The 17,031-nt window shown below is 32.9% G+C and overlaps 1 protein-coding gene across 11 annotated transcripts in view; it reads right to left on the minus strand.

Moving 5' to 3' along the window:
- LOC120344140 (complement receptor type 1-like) overlaps positions 1 to 16,091 on the minus strand; it is a 41,696-nt gene extending 25,605 nt beyond the window's left edge. For 4 of the 11 annotated variants that reach the window (XM_078112547.1, XM_078112550.1, XM_078112546.1 and 1 more), the window contains exons 1-24: positions 15,940 to 16,089; positions 15,642 to 15,788; positions 15,093 to 15,269; positions 14,856 to 14,954; positions 14,217 to 14,393; positions 13,926 to 14,030; positions 13,387 to 13,563; positions 12,513 to 12,623; positions 11,805 to 11,943; positions 11,079 to 11,245; positions 10,463 to 10,573; positions 10,137 to 10,370; positions 7,983 to 8,174; positions 7,478 to 7,705; positions 7,087 to 7,278; positions 6,612 to 6,836; positions 4,826 to 5,014; positions 4,373 to 4,603; positions 3,655 to 3,843; positions 3,206 to 3,436; positions 2,356 to 2,547; positions 1,534 to 1,749; positions 874 to 1,053; positions 444 to 479 (exon numbers count right to left, since the gene is read on the minus strand). In XM_078112547.1, the coding sequence (XP_077968673.1) occupies positions 444 to 479; positions 874 to 1,053; positions 1,534 to 1,749; positions 2,356 to 2,547; positions 3,206 to 3,436; positions 3,655 to 3,843; positions 4,373 to 4,603; positions 4,826 to 5,014; positions 6,612 to 6,836; positions 7,087 to 7,278; positions 7,478 to 7,705; positions 7,983 to 8,174; positions 10,137 to 10,370; positions 10,463 to 10,573; positions 11,079 to 11,245; positions 11,805 to 11,943; positions 12,513 to 12,623; positions 13,387 to 13,563; positions 13,926 to 14,030; positions 14,217 to 14,393; positions 14,856 to 14,954; positions 15,093 to 15,269; positions 15,642 to 15,788; positions 15,940 to 15,991 (3,997 nt within the window). In that variant the 5' untranslated portion in view covers positions 15,992 to 16,089. Of the gene's footprint in view, positions 1 to 443; positions 480 to 873; positions 1,054 to 1,533; positions 1,750 to 2,355; positions 2,548 to 3,205; positions 3,437 to 3,654; positions 3,844 to 4,372; positions 4,604 to 4,825; positions 5,015 to 6,611; positions 6,837 to 7,086; positions 7,279 to 7,477; positions 7,706 to 7,982; positions 8,175 to 10,136; positions 10,371 to 10,462; positions 10,574 to 11,078; positions 11,246 to 11,804; positions 11,944 to 12,512; positions 12,624 to 13,386; positions 13,564 to 13,925; positions 14,031 to 14,216; positions 14,394 to 14,855; positions 14,955 to 15,092; positions 15,270 to 15,641; positions 15,789 to 15,939 lie in introns of all 11 variants that reach the window. The other 7 variants (XM_078112543.1, XM_078112544.1, XM_078112545.1 and 4 more) reach the window with 4 other exon arrangements.
- Between the last annotated feature and the right edge of the window lie 940 nt (positions 16,092 to 17,031).

The following is a 17,031-nucleotide window of genomic DNA, read 5'->3' on the forward strand; positions in this document are numbered from 1 at the left end:
TGTTGTTGGAAATGTTATTGTTGTAGCAATTGTTGAAATACTAGCAAGAGTTGTGCTTATCTTTGTTGTTGTGCTAGTTGTTTTTGTTGTTGGAGAACCAATGTAATTGTGTCTGGATGCACCTCTGCGGTAGCTTTATATTTTTATTGATGTTTCAGATTAACCTGAATTGTTTTTTTCATTCTATTCTGGTTCATTGAGTTTATTTAGTTTCAAACGTTTTTTATTTATACATAGTGAATAAATGATGAAGGGAGAAAAAATTACGAGGAAAACTATGTTTGCAAAGCTCAAATATGAGTGAAAGCGTACCATGTATTAAAACTAAAGCAATATATTTAAAATATTGAACTCAGTCAATTGGACTTGATATCATCTATTCTACGGAAGTTTTATGGTAACTGTTATCGAATAAAACTTTGGTAATACAAAAAATGAATTACCTTTAGTGTTATTAACTGGTGGCTTTGGTTCAACATCTGAAACAGGTGAGATATAATAAAATTGTTTGTATACGAAGTTGGAGGACAATAAGGAAAATTGTATTATTTTAAAATGTGGTCTTTTTCTCCTATTCTTGTTATATGCCAGAGAACAAACTACAATTTTTATTCGAAGACTATTTTCAATAACATGCTGTGTGAAATTTACTGATATCGAACTTGACTGGAGCAATCATTAACTTTTTACTAAAATTAACCAAAATGAACGACTAACTAGAGAAATGTGTGGTAATTTAGTTTGTTTTGTAGGCGCCACACCAGATATTTTCGACTCCAATTTAAAATAAGGTTTATCAGTGTTTAATAGTTTCTTTGTCGTACATGCACTATAACATTGCACTAGTTCGATGTAAATGGCAAAAATTCTTACACTTGCATACAGGAAATGGGCCTGACCACTTCCCAGTTTTCAAACATTGCAATGTGTGGTGGCCTTCCAGAACATGATTCGGTTCACATGAGAATGTTGCAATTGTATCAAATTTTCGAGATTCATCATTATAAGTAAAAGATAATCCTTCCGTTTCCTCAATCCTTGGACATTTGATTGCTGTAACAACAAATGTGGAAGTTGACAAAAAAGTTGTAACGTAAGTGGTTCAAACTCTTACTCGGTAGTTAACTCTCACTGCCGATAAATATCACAAGAGACAATTTTTTTTTAGATTAAAAATGCAAATTGATTATCCAGTCCAAGGTATCTCAATCTGTTTTAGATTGCATTACAGACTTCTGAATCTAATTCTACAGAAAATAATTTTTTTCATGTTGAACTTCGTGTGCATCAGTGTATGAGAAGTATTGAAAAACACATTTTTTTAACCCTCACCTGAGCTTTCAAATCCACTAAGTATTTGAGAGAATTTTTAAAATGCGCCATCACATATATTTTTTACTAATGATCTGGTCAAGCAAGGAGTTCTCCAAAACAGCACGTTTATCAGTACATATACCTTCATGTTTATGTATCTGTTCATTGCTCTCTAGTGTTTAATTATATTAATTGTGTTATGATTTATTTAATTCTTACGTCTACATCTTGTTAGTTCTGGTTTCCATTTACTTCCAAAATCGACTTTTGTACAAGAAATATTCTGTACATTTTCCTTTGTGTTGTTGAGATAAAAATGATCCTTACATCTGTACATTGCAATTTCACCCGGTAAAAATTGTCTGTTTTCTGTATTTACTGGTATTATTCGTTCAGAATTTTTCTTGATCAAAGGAGGTTCTCCACATGACATATCTAAAAATAATTCTGGTTGCAATAAAAAAAATTTCTTTAATATAAAAAAACGACCACTGATGGTTTTATGAAATTTAAATTTCTTGAATACAGTTACAACAAAACATATTACATCAAAAGTCACTGCAGAAGATGCACAAGCATTTTTGTCACTGCACCTAATATGTTGTATGGCTTGTTTTAGTATTCGTATAGTTGTACTTCAACTTGTCTCTTCTGGATTGGCGATACGAGCATGTAAACTCTTCACATATATTATTATTATTATTGGACACGAAATGGATCGATTTACTAAATTGTTGTTGTTGGGATTTTCTCCGCAATCTACACAACAATCGAATTCAAACTCATCAGCACCTCAAGATCATTGAAACAGTCGTCTTTTTTATGTACTGATATTAGCTCACTCGAAACCTTTTATTTTTTGAAAATATTTATGAGGGTGGTTAGTCCGATTCACTAATTTCCCTTTCATCATTTAGAAAAAGTACATCCTAGACTATATGATCGGACAGATGATTTTAAATTAATATCCATAGTTAAGTTTGATCCTCACAAACATGAATTAACTTAGGTAGATAACAGTCGAATTTCAGCATAAAATACCTTCCACGCAATCAGTAGGATAAGTCACAGTCCAACTTCCATTTTCACTGCATTTATTTGTGGTTGTAGCATGCGGTGCAGAAACATATCCTTGTTTGCATTCATAGGTGTATGTTTCACCTACTTTCCATGACTGCTTCGCAGTCTTATTATAATGATTTTCATTCATTGGCGGGTTTTTGCAAACAATCTCTGCAAAACAATCTTATTCGTGAATTTGATGATATTGCATTGAAATATAATCCTCAGTCAGTGAATCATTAAACTTAGCGATAAATTATCAAAAAGCTTTCTTCATACAGTACGGCAGGGGTCGGCAAACTAAGGCCCACGAAGCTCCACTGAATTATATTAACAAAATGACTGTATTGACGATTATATTCTTTACGTAACAGAATTTGTTTTTTATAACCTAACAAGTATATAATTCACGATCACTCATTTAACAAGCTTAAAAAATTGATTTTAATTAGACAAATGGCAACAGAACAAAAAAAGGTTGATGCTGAGTGCAAATGGTTTGATGGCGCAGAAAATATTCAAATGTCTTCGCACGCTGCTTGAAATTTAACTGAAATCTGTCTGAAAAAATGTGATTCATTGGCCATTACCTCAATTTTCAATTTTCTAAAAATATGTGCGGCCTGCCAATGACTTGCAACCTTTAATTTTGGCCCGCGAATGACAAAAGTTTGGCAACCCTTGCATTACGATTTCTGAAATATAACTTGGCTCATTATTAACCTATTTAACCCAATATTGCAATAACTTCTTTAGCATAGTTTAGCATAGTATTGAGAGTACGGTAAATGATATTACAAAAAAATTTAACAATATTATTCAAACAAACCTTCACAAATGATGTCTAAGATATTTGGCAGCCAATCACTTCCAATGTTTTTCCCCAGCCTTTTCGTACAAACAATATCAGTATAAACTGTAATGTTGTCTGTGCCAGCAACTATGTAATTTTTGTCACACCTGATTCTTACTGTCGATTGGGGATAGAATGTATCAATGTCTGTGGGTTCCACTACTCCATTAGAAATATTGAACTCATGAGGAATTTTGCATCTCGTATCTGAAATCATAAATATATGTAATATATTTATAGCATATGCAAGTCATTCTGCTATTAAACAAAGATCCATAAAAGTTACGAGCAAGGTTATATAAAAATATATTGATAACAAAACTTCTTGAATCAGGAATGTGCATACCAATATGGGAAAGTTCAATTGAAACACACAGCAATATATACCTTAAATAGAATATTAGCTTAAATATATTTTACAAAACCTTCAATGCAATCCAGTGGCAGATCTGACCAAGTTCCATCTGAACTGCACTCGCTTGTTCTTCCGGTAACGTTGAGAGGAAAAATGTATCCAGGTTTGCATGTGTAAGTGTGGATGTATCCTACTGACCAATGTGTGGGCTCCGGCTCAACGTGATTATTTTGAACTGGAGGAGCATCACATAATATTTCTAAAGTTATAACAAGGTATTTTTTAATTATTCCAGTATTGAAACTCCCCAATATTTCAAATGCTAAGTCCACTAGCATGGCATTAAGCACAGCTTCCATACTGACCTTATTTTGAAAAATTTTCCTTATTCATGAAATACATCATTTTGTTTTATTTTCATTAAATAGATAAACATGACAAGTGCATGTTTGACAGTGGCTCTTAATTTTGATAGTCCTCTTTTATTAGGTATTTTAATTCTATACATACTAAATATTCTTTCATTTCTGGCTATCTGTGGAACAAACATTTCCCCCCATTATATTGATTATTTATTTAGCCTGATCCGTGCCTAAACCCTTGCCTAAAATTCCGATTCTGGAATTTGAATTTTGTCTAGAGTTGCAATAAAATATTTAAAACTGTTCCGAACGATGGTAAATTATTGCATCAAAGCATGAACAGTGATAAATATACTTAGGTATACTCAGAGCAGAAAATTATTACAAATTATTACAAAAAAAATTAACAATAATATTTAAGAAAACCTTCACAAATGATGTCTGAGATATTTGGCAACCAATCACTTCCAATGTTTTCCCCCTGCCTTTTCGTACAAACAATATCAGAATAAACCGTAATGTTGTCCCTGCCAGCAATTAGGTAATTTGTGTCACACGTGATTCTTACTGTTGAATTGGGATAGAATGTATCAATGTCTGCGGTTTCTACTACTCCATTGGAAATATCGAATCCATGAGGAATTTTGCATCTCGTATCTGAAATCAAAAATATATGTAATATATTTATAGCATATGCAAGTCATTCTGCTATTAAACAAAGATCCATAAAAGTTTCAAGCAAGGTTATATAAAAATATATTGATAGCCAACATTTCTTGAATCGGAAATGTGCATACCTATATAGGAAAGTTCAATCGAAACACACGAAAATATATACCGTAAATAGAATATTAGCTTATTAAATATATTTTACAAAACCTTCAATGCAATCCAGTGGCGGATCTGACCAAGTTCCATCTGAACTGCACTCGCTTGTTCTTCCGGTAACGTTGAGAGGAAAAATGTATCCAGGTTTGCATGTGTAAGTGTGGATGTATCCTACTGACCAATGTGTGGGCTCCGGCTTAATGTGATTATTTTGAACTGGAGGAAGTCCGCATAATATTTCTAAAGTAATAGCAAGGTATTTTTTTAATTATTCAAGTATTGAAACTCCCCAATATTTCAAATGCTAAGTCCACTAGTATGGCATTAAGCAAAGCTTCCATACTGAACTTATTTCGAAAAATTTTCCTCATTCATGAAATACATAGTTTTGTTTTATTTTCATTAGATAGATAAACATGACGAGTGCATGTTTGACAGTGGCTCTTAATTTTGATAGTCCTCTTTTATTAGTGATTTTTATTCCATACGTACTAAATATTCTTTCATTTCTGGCTATCAGTGGAACAAACATTTTCCCCGATTATATTAATTATTTATGTAGCCTTAACCGTGCCTAATCTCTTGCGCACTAAAATCCGATTCTGGAAATTGGAGTTTGTCTGGAGTTGCAATAAAATATTTAAAACTTTTCTAAACAATGATAAATTATTGCAGCAAGGCATGGACGGTGATAAGTATACTTAAGTATACTCAGAGCAAGCAAATAGATTTTTAGAATGCTTTTCATTAAATAAAAAATATGCAGAGAGAAATAAGGAGAGAAATTCATTTTTTTTCAATTCAATATTGACATAGAAAGTTATATAAATGACCAAACAAAACAGACATCATTGCCATAACAAATATTTAACTTGCACAAAACTCCAAAGCTTTTGTGATCATTTATAACAGAAAAATGTATAGAAGGCAAATTTAAAGAAGACAAATTTCAATGTTGAGAAACCCAAATGCATTTATTACAATTACAAACTGTTACAAACAAAAAGAAATTGTTGCAGCAAATCATGGGAAATCAAAAATATACTTAAGTGAGCTTAAGGCAACTAATTTTCATTCTTATGTTTAAAATCTAATTTCTATGAAATTCTGGTTTTAGTCATAAGGTAAGTCTTGAAATAGTTATTAATTATCTGTATGAGAAAATTTCTCACACAGGGGTGGAGATGATTTAGGTGATATAAATTGTAAGTGTGAGTGTAGATGTATTCAACCGAACGCCTTTTGTTTTGTGGCTCGACATGATTTGTTTGAACTGCAGGAAGTCCGCATAATATTTCTGAAATTATTACAGTTAATTTTTTAAACAGAAATACTTCCTCTCGCTGAATCCACTAGTATTGTTATAAGGTTAATTTAGTTTTATAACTTTCAAAATTTTTTATTTTGATTAGATGCAAATGACGACTGGACAAGTTGAAAAAAATTTTATATCTCTTGTTGATATTGAAATAGAAAAGAATATAAATGGACCAATAAAATACATTATTGTATAATACTTATCGCATTCCTGACAAAACTTTATGAACTGAACCGCAAACTCTCTTATAAACTTAGTAAAATTGTGAATGATATTGTTCAGAAAAATTTCCACGCAAAGGCTCATTGCAGTAAAAGTGATTAGATACTTTATATTCTTATACATCATATAATTATATATGCAATATCAATATATTCTGTTTTACTCTGAAATGAAACTTGCGATCTCTACTTAGCCAATGAATGATTTTTGTTTCTGCATCCATTTTCCTAGACTTGATTATCAAAAACTTGTACATGTAACATATCACAAACAAATAATGCAAATGTGTTAACAAACCTTCGCATTCGACCAAATGCAAACTCCATTCACTTCCTATCTGTGGCTCAGGCCTTTCAAAACATACTGAATCCCTTGATCTAACTATGCCTCGCTGGCCTGAAATCTTATGATTCCTCTTACAGAAAATTGTGGCAGAAGCACCAGGAAAGAATGGCCCCGATGACCTGGCTTGAAGATATCCATTCTTTATGACGACTTTGCGAGGATTTGTACATTTCACATCTAAAATTTAAAACCGAAAAATGATTTTTGTCCTCATTTTTAAAAATTGCGGAATGAAAATGAAATACCGGTAATATAATTTAAGTTCAGGTGATAACAAAAATGGAGCAATCTAAACCCACATTCTAATAAAATTAAAAAAAGGATCACAAGCATACTTTAATGGCGAGTGTTTATGTTTAATTTAAAGTGTGCAATCAACAATACACTCAATTACAGCATTCTAATTTTAGACTGATGCTTAGCTTACTTTCTTGGCAATCTGATGCTTCACCACTCCATGTTTCATCTTTTCGGCATGTAATTGATGTTATTGGATTGTCGGGAGGAAATTCATAACCCATATCGCATTCATACTCTGCAACATATCCAACTTTCCATTTATACCTACTTGAGGTTAAAACCTGATGAGGACCGACGTTAGGATTTGGACAAACTATATCTGTATAATGAAAAGAGTACTCGATATATCTAATATTTAAAAATAATTCCAATTCAAATAATGAAATGTCTTCAAAAATGAACAGATGGAGATTACTTATAAAGATCATGATTTCATCTACGGCATGAACATGCCACGACACTAAAAGAGAGAAAATGCCACAAAAATGATTTTGTTGAAGTACAAAGTGAATACAAACCGGTGCAGCCTATGCTATTCACACTAGGAATCCACATGCTTTTGAATAACGACCAGTCCCAAGTGCAAGTTATCTTTATTGTAGTTTTAATTTCTTCATATCCCAATGCTTTATAGTTTTCATCGCAAGTATATGTTGCTTTAGATAGGGGTGTAATAAACCACCTCCAACTCTTATATGATCGATATCCGTTGGGAACTTCTTTAGTCGGTTCTGTGCATGTGGCGTCTGTGATAAAATAGTTTTTGTGATTAATCTGTACAATATTATATTGTACATACAGTTACTGCTTGATAGCTTGGAGTATTACCGTATGTTCTTACTTTTTATTTTGGTGACAAGTTTTAGTTCCACAAGTTCTTCTAACTCAGCTTTATAGCTGAAGTAATAATTTGTGCATCAAGATATAAATATGAAAAGCACTTGTGATGAAAATAAATTCCATAAGGTAAAAATAATTTGCTCTGTGGATACTTGACAAGTACAAATGAATTATTGATATGACCTGTGCATTCTGTAACACTTCCAATCCATTGTTCATCATTTCCACAAGTCAATGTAGTTGTTGGATTACGGGAGACAAATTCATATCCTTCTTTGCATTCAATTGATGCAACTTCTCCAACTTTCCAAGAGTGCTTGATTTCCTCAATAAGCTTTTGACGAGATCCAATTGGTGGGTTTGTGCAAGTTTTATCTGTAAATGTTGTGATACCAGTTTTACACATTATTACATTGATCCTATTTCACATCGTGAAGTTAGTAAATGATCCAGTGATACCAATTAAACATGCTAATATAATATTGCACATTTATCAACTTCAATCCACATATATCTAGTAAACGGGTCGAGTTTATATTAATGTGTAAATTAATGTGAATCAACTATATTTTTAACTTATGATAATGTTTGGGGGAATTTACAGCATAATGTATCATTGTCGTCCTCATATTGTCTCGTAACATCAATTTAGTAACCAATTAAGTCAAACCGACATGATGGTTTTGAAATGGTTAAATAAGAAAACAAATCAATACAAGCAAGTTCCAGAGGCATGAGGCGCAACGTAACAGGTCTTACATACCATTATTTCCAAGATACTATATGGTCACTGTCCAAATGCAGTACGTATATAAAAGTTGTAATCTACCGTGTTTTCCCAAAAATAAGACCTAGCCTGAAAATAAGACCTATCCTTAATTTTGAAAATGATTCTAATATAAGCCCTCCCTTTGAAATATGTACTAGTCAATAGCAGGATTTTTTATGATCTAGTCCAGGGTGGTCCAAACCCAGGCCCCTGGGCTACATGTGGACCGCCGCTTCATTATCTGTGGCCCGCGTCGGTTTTGAGCGTAGGTAAAAAAATGCATTTGGCGTTGTTTCGTCATAAAATTGACCAGAAAAATCTTTTGACATATTGTTACATCACTAATGTCACTGAATTGACTAGTGTTGTGGCCAGCTGAGGCAACTAGCGAAGTTGAATAATGTGCTTGGCTAGTCTAAGTTGTTAACTGGCTGTCTATTTTTTGGACGAGATTATATGATAACAATATAGACTTCATAGTAAACTAAAATCGAATAGGGCTCTATTAGCCTAGGTTGGCTATGTCTGAAAACTGGTAAATATTAATGTAAATGGCCGTCAAATATACCGTAATTCCTGTCGGATGTTTTTTTGCAATAAGCTTAAACAGTATCACAAAGAATGCTGCCTATATGTAAGAAAATGTAGTAATTAGCCCTGTATCTCAAATTTGGTAAGATTCGGTAATAAATCAATCTGCAGTTATTTGTGAATTATTTTGTAAACATGAGTTTGAAATGAAAGCTGACCAGTTCCAACAGATTTATGGCTATAGATGTGAGAGGGAAAATACCACAATGCTTGCTTAAATGTCTGCAAGTTGTTTCGGTGACAATTTAAAATGGTACTTTCTCCTTATGGCACTTTCTACGTTATGAAGAGTTGGAAATCTTACACTAAATGTAGATATAGTGAGATTTTTCACGTTTCAATTAGTTTTTTGGTGGTTTTTGCTTGGTTCAGCATGATAAATGACAAATAATAATCAATGTGTTTGGACAATAAAAGTTGGTATTTCACTGTTTGCCTATTCCTGGTACAATACAAAAATAATAGCGTGGCCTACGAGGCCGACAATCTCGGACCACCCTGATCTAGTCTATAGAAAGAAAAATCAATTAAATGGAAACTTCAGTATAATTTACAAATCTAGTGAATTGCAAGACATTCCAGTTGTTGATGATAATATGGTCATTTTTAAATACTCTATGTTTAGCAGTTTCATTTTAAATAAAAAATTGTTATTTATAAATAAATGGGTATCGAATTTTATATTCTGTATATTTGAAAACCTTCCAATTCTCTACTTTGAAATTTTGTTTTTTTTGAATTGAAAATAAAATACATCCCCCCAAAATAAGCCCTAGTGGTATTTTTTAAAATGGAATATAATTAAGACCCGGTCTTATCTTCGGGGAAACACGGTAGTTTTTGAAAAGTAACTTACATTTTATACATTATAGTCACAGAGTGACATTCGTAAACATTTGGTAAAAACATGCATTTTTTATATGTTGTATTTAATAATTAATTTTTGAGTGTTTTAGGTTTTTCATCATTATACTTACATATGCATCTAATGTCCCTGGCCATTTTTCGCCAGAAACTGTCACCTCCCCAACTATCATTTGTGCAAGTAATTGTTTCTTCTGTTTGAATATCATTTTTGCCAAATATTTTAAACTTAGCGTTGCAGCCATATGTAACAGTTGTTCCAGGAATATACAGATTATGAGTGCCAGTATTGTTGCGTAACAATCGACCATTCTGAATCAATTCGACTGGTTCGACGCATTTCAAATCTGAGTTGTGAAACACAGAAAATTGAATATGAATCTGAATCTAATGAAAAAATTTTGAGCATATTGCATTGATAGTACTGAATAATGATAACCTTTATCACATGTTTTTCCTTCAAAATCAACTGTGCAGAAGCATGTGTAATCGTTTGCTCTATTCACGCAGGATCCGCCATTTTGACAAGTGTCACTCTTACAATGTTCAACTGAAAACAAGAAATAATATTTTCGAAATATTACCGTCTTTTATCACTTACTTATTAAAATTTCATTTTTGCCACTTTTGCCAGGGGTTCATATTATATAATTTCTACATTTACACGTTCCTGCAATCGATGCCATATGTTGTCTGAGAATCAGTTGTCTCTGAACTTTTTTTACATCATGCGGTATCTCTTTGAATGCACACAATCTTGCTAGGATTTGCTTCCACAAACTTTAGTGATTTCATTTCCATCAACTTTATTGATTTTGGCATATATCTATTAAAACTTATATTCAGGTAGATACATGTTTTATATACACGGTATATATATATATATATATGTAGGTAGTTCTGCGATAAATAACGAAAATTAAATGACAGGAACATGGTTTCAGCTCAGCAAAAATGCCAATAAACACCCGATTCGAGTGATATAAATATAGATGTTGCAGTGTATATTCATCGATTTTTTTTTTGTATGAACATTCGTAAGGACATTTACTCACAACAACCGCTTTTTTTTACTTGAACATCATCCAATTCAACTGTTGGTTGATTCGCTTCAAATTTGTATTGGATAGATGTTGATGAATCAATGTTCACCAGAGAATCCAACCAAGTGTTTCTCGCCTCATTGATGTGATTTCTCCAAAATGCAGTGAACGGGGTTGACCTAAAAGTAAACCAATGTACATTGCCAGATGATTTAAGAGGAAATGTGTATAAAAATTTGAGTGGGTACAATATACCCCATTTGTTGAATGCTTTGGGTAGATTTATAATCAGGGGCAAGGATGAGAAGACTACATTTAAACAAGAGAATATTAATAGTTTTGTGATTTAGAATAATTAGGAATACTCTAGAACAGCGGTTCCAAACTATGGGTCGGTGGGTCGCAAAAGGAATCTTAGTTGGTCCCGAAAAGATGTAGAAAGCTTTGATTAATTAAACTGGTTATTAGGATCGGTGGCGACACGAATACGTAAAATCTTCAAAAAAACAAAAGATTTGAATTCTAATCTGTGAAAGTTATTAATTAGGTCTTATTTTCAGGCCAGATCTTATTTTCGAGGAAACGCGGTAGTTTTGCAATGATTAGCCATCGCTGTGTTATGTAATAAAAAGTTAAATGGGTCGCCATAAGCTGTGGTAATAAATAGTGAGTCCCAACTCTAAAAAGTTTGGAAACCACTGCTCTAGAAGCCTAAACGAATAGGAAATTATATTTTACGTTGATGATATAGTCAGTAGGCTTGATTTGCCTAACAACTTGTAACGAAACTGTAAGCACATCTTCCCGGAACTCCAGTCATCAGGTATTTCAGCTGATATCAATTCTGTTCCACTTGTGGTAGCACGAATAATGTAACCTGAAACGAATAATCAAAGAAGTCATACTATTATAAACAAGTTTTTGAGAACAAAACGTTCGGTTAGTGTGTGATGGTGCAAATAGACCAATTATTTTGTCATTTAATTACATGCACAAGATCACCTTGCATGTAAATTAAGTGGATTTGGTAACATGATATACAATTACAGCCAAAATATGCATATATAGATACTGCCACCTCATATACATAACGAGTAAATGCAATAGGCATATACAGACACAATTGATGCCCTGTGCATATATTATGTTATATTCCAACAGGAGCCATATCAAGTCATATCACATAGTCTACTGCCGTTAAAAAGATTAACATAGAAAAGTCAATGTCATATGCATATCGTATGTATAGAGGTTTGATATATATATATATATATATATAGCCATTTGAGTGATACGCACACAAAATCCAATGTCATGTATAAGTATAAGATATGGCGCTATATGCATATTTTGGTTGAATACGTATGGAACGTTATCAACACTATTGAGTAAACTCGAGTATATAATGCTAAATTAGATTATGAAATGACAAATTAGCCGACTTACCAGGGATTCCATCGTATTGTGATGAGGTATATATTCTTTCCCATCGTGGATATGGATTTGAATAGCCACATGTAGGTTCAGAAAACTCTTCAAAACCACAGTTAGGATCGACTATAATAAAACATGATCATGATGCAACAAATGCCGTACAAGAAAAATCTTTTTAGACATTGTAAATCGCAAAAGTTTGAGCGCTTTGTTAGGTCGCCTTTGACAAATTTTGTAGTTTATCGGGAAATACGAATCTATACAAGACGTAGGATACATTTCCACGCATTTTAGGATACATTGTCCCCATCATTATAGAGGAGCAAAGCTTTTATATTTTTAGTCGATACAAAAGCAGGTTACATCGAACACAATTAAATTAATAAATCAAGACATTTTAAATATGCTCGTAACGGTCATGGATTGAATACTTTGCTCATTTGCAGGTTGTGCTCTTTGGTATTTTAACGCAACGCTTTTTTTTTTTTTTAACAGTGATATCTTAAAAATTTCAAGTGCGTGGGATTTGTCTTAAGCTGACAAATCCCAAGGTCGTAATTATATGCATTCAATCAGGGGCCTAGCCAGAAATTTTCAAAGGGGGGCGGTTAAATAAAAAAAAAAATTTTGCCAAGTTAGATCGAAACTGCTAGCGGGTCCAATCGAACGCTGGAATAGGCGTGTTTTTAGTAGTCTTGGGGGTCTAAAAAGCATTTCAAGCTACGGAAAATTGCTATGTAGGATACAGAAAAATGATTTTATTTTTTTTACATTTCAAAGGGGGGGGGGGGCACCGACACGATGGTATTTTGCTATCGTACTAGAAAACAAATTCTGCATCAACATAGAAAAATAATTGAAATTAAATGTCATAGAAAAAACTTACTCTCGCAAAACGGCAAATCACCCCATGTTGCATCAGCTCCGCAGCTTGCTATATCACTCCCAATTAATTTATAACCAGTATTGCAATTGTACGTAATTCGATTTCCATATTCCCAATTACCGTCTCTATGCAATACTCGGCCGTTTTTTGGATCACGGGGATAACCGCACTTTACCGCTGAAGAAATATACATATGATTTTATTGGATATAAAAAGCATAGTTAACACATTTTTTTAGTTCTTGATATTTATATTTGTGAAGTGTTGATGTGCCGGAATTTTTATTTCTTAGCTTCTACCTGACTACAGTGGGGTCGGATTTGAAGTCTTTAGGAAATCGTGCTGTGAGAAATACCTGTATAAATCATGTCAATGCGGTGCGTCTGATAATTTTTCGTGAGCTTACCCTAATCATTACTGCCTGTCAATAAAAGCCAAACTGCTGAATGCAATTCTTGAGGTGTCAGGTTATATATAATCCTACGAGTATATATAGTATTTTGCTGTATAGTTTAAAGTTTTAGCGAAAAATTGTTTACCTGTGCATTCTGGAAAATGATCGGCAGGTGACCATTTTCCACTAGCAGAATTAAAAGCTCCGGCACGACATTGAAGGGTGGTGACTTCTGATTCAGGTTCATACCCTCGTTAATTAAAAGAAAACATAAGTATATTATTCCCTCGGATTAATATGTTTGCCTAAAAAAAATACAGCAACGAAACAGAAAAGTATATTAATATTTAGTATGAGTAATTCATAAAAGTGGCAATAATAACCCTAACAAATGCTGGCTTGAATATTTTCATGTTTATTGTTTTAATAGAAATACCGGTGTTACAAACTAGCTTTACAGTTGATCCAAAGGTAAATGAAGTTTCCATGCTTATGTGTCCATTACTAACTGTTGGTGGAGTGTCGCATACTTGAATACTACACGAATATTCCGCACGGGACATTTGACCATTTACTTGACAAGTTCGATCGCCTTCACCGGTCATATGATAACCTGTAATGCATCAATCCCGTCATATAAAAAAATGAGGAACAAATTGAGCTCTGCGTTTCCTTTAAAAAAATAAAGTTTGATGACGAAGTTGCTGCATTACTGAACTTTACTACACAATAAAATGCCACAAATTTGCGGAAATAAGAGTGCAATTGCTCTTTTTGTTTTATAAAGATAACAATGTGTTGCTCAAAACATTTCGATAAATGTCTTCTGAACTCCAAGTAAGCTATAGTCTATGGAAAGTTTAAGTTGGCAATCAGCACTGAAAAGATTGTGGGGATTGTGACATCATAAACGCAAAAATAATGTAATTCATATCGGTCTTGTAGATTTGAGATAGAGTTTATAATAAACATGCAAAGTCTTTTAACTTCGGTTTATTCGGGGTCTTTGAGTTATTTCACAAGGCAAAACTTCACATTACATGAGTACATACAGTTTCAATATCTGAAAACATACCTGTATTACACATGAAAGGAATTACTTCACCAACTTCTGCAGTTTCTTCTAAAACATTAGGAAACGAATTTCCCATGTTTGATGGTAACAAACATCCAGCTGAAATGGAAGCATAGGAAGCAAATATTAGTGATATCGATTATTTCCAATTTTTCAGGTTGATAATTAGTTTATATCGCGGAAATGATACAAGTGGTGTATCATAACTCATAATGTGTTGTTTCGTGCGATTCTTACCTTCACATGTAGGTGGTGGACCGTGCCATTCCTTGTCAGCACAGCAAACGGTTTTAAAATCGCCTTTTAATATAAACCCAGTGTTACATCGGTAAGTTGCCTTCCCTCCCATAGTAAGTTTGTTCCAAGTTCTAGAACCGTTTGGAATAACAGCTGGTTCTGATAAGCACGGAGCATCTTGAAATGAAAATAAATAGTTTGAAAATTCGGATTGAAGAAATGAAACACGCACATACATGTGAATAAAGTAAAATTCTCCAATGATTAATTGAATTTGTCGGTTCATTACGGTAAGCCACTGTACAACAACAATCAACAAAATCGGAAAGTTAATTTACGCAACATGTGTTCGAAAGATGGAAAATATATAACTTAATATTTAAAGCAGTTTTACGTTATTCGAAAACATTCAAAAATCTGTCCCATTGTTACACATTTATCGCACCACAGTTCTACCTGCCCCGCATTTGTTCCGTCTGCCTCTCACTTACGTGGAAGAATAAAATCACAAATCTATCAGAATCTTTAAAAAGATCCCAATTCAATCACCTGGATTGAAACAGGTCATACCACATGCACCATCACATCTGCATTTCTTTAGTCCACCTTTTGACGTACACTCGCTATCATCTGTGCATGATTTTCTGCACTTTCGACCCTCTTCCACTGCACGTTTTCGACAGGAGCTGTTGATATCTGAAAATATTTGAACATGCAAGTCACTTTGTTATTTTTCTACTTTAGAGAAGAACAAAAAAAATTGATAAACACCAAAAAAGGCACATTCTCGAACGTGAAATGATAGTGATTTGTTCAAAAATATAGTACGAAATGAAATTGAACTCACCTCTAGGAAAATACATTAGTAATAACATCCAACATGTAAGTCGAAACCGCATTTCTGTTGTTGGTTTCGACTATCAAATATAAATTTCTTATGGCAATGTGTAAAAAGGTATCTATATATAAGAGAATTGAATAATAAATACAACCAATACTTTCAACCACTGAGAAACTGTAGATATATTTATATTCATAAAAAAAAAAATTCTGCCAATAGTAGACATTATTTGATAAACAATGTCATAATCAGTTAATGTAATCGAAATATTTTTATGCCTTGGTAAATCACTCGCAACGGTGAATCGTAATAGATATTAAGATAAAGCAAAGTGGCAACATTTTTTTAAATTCAAACAAAACTGCGGTCACCAAAGTTGAAAGCAAATAAAAGTAATAGTATTTGGAAGGCACTTTTAATGTCCAGCTATTGAACACTAGAAAAACAATAACCTCGTTCTTGAATAGGAGGGCATAGACCTCCTTCGTGATAAAAATAATACACAAATAAACAAGTGACAAATTTTCTTCAATACAAAAATTACCATAAACCAAAGTTGCGATATGGAATTATAACTATCCAACCACCATGATTTTATTTCCATCATGGCCTTACAACCTAATTGGGTAGGCGATTTCAAACCAAAAATAGTAGACAGCAACCTTGATTCGATTAAAAATGTAAAACCGCTAATGAAATAAATAATTTAATATTGTGTATGAGTTAGTTTCCCGCAAATAAAGAAAGTTCAAATTTAATCAATAATGAAACATGGCCAAAACAATTCGATTTCAACGAAATATGCCTGATGGACTAGATCAATTTTATACAAGGTAAATCAAAATTAGCCATGTTTAGTGTCATCAGCAGGTAATATATTTCTACAAATAATTGCCATACATTCATAGTGACATCATGTAATGACAACCGTGTAACCTTGAGGAAAATCCTTTGCGTATATTGCAACTACACTTTTCTGTTACATGCCACAAAAACTAACTAAAACTAGTTTTAATTTAACGGTGTTCACATCATATATTATAGAGCAATAGAAATAGACCGCTTCATATTTTACTAAACTCATAACATTCATTCATT

The sequence above is a fragment of the Styela clava genome, chromosome 5 (genome assembly GCF_964204865.1).
Source record: "Styela clava chromosome 5, kaStyClav1.hap1.2, whole genome shotgun sequence".
Lineage (NCBI taxonomy): Eukaryota > Metazoa > Chordata > Ascidiacea > Stolidobranchia > Styelidae > Styela > Styela clava.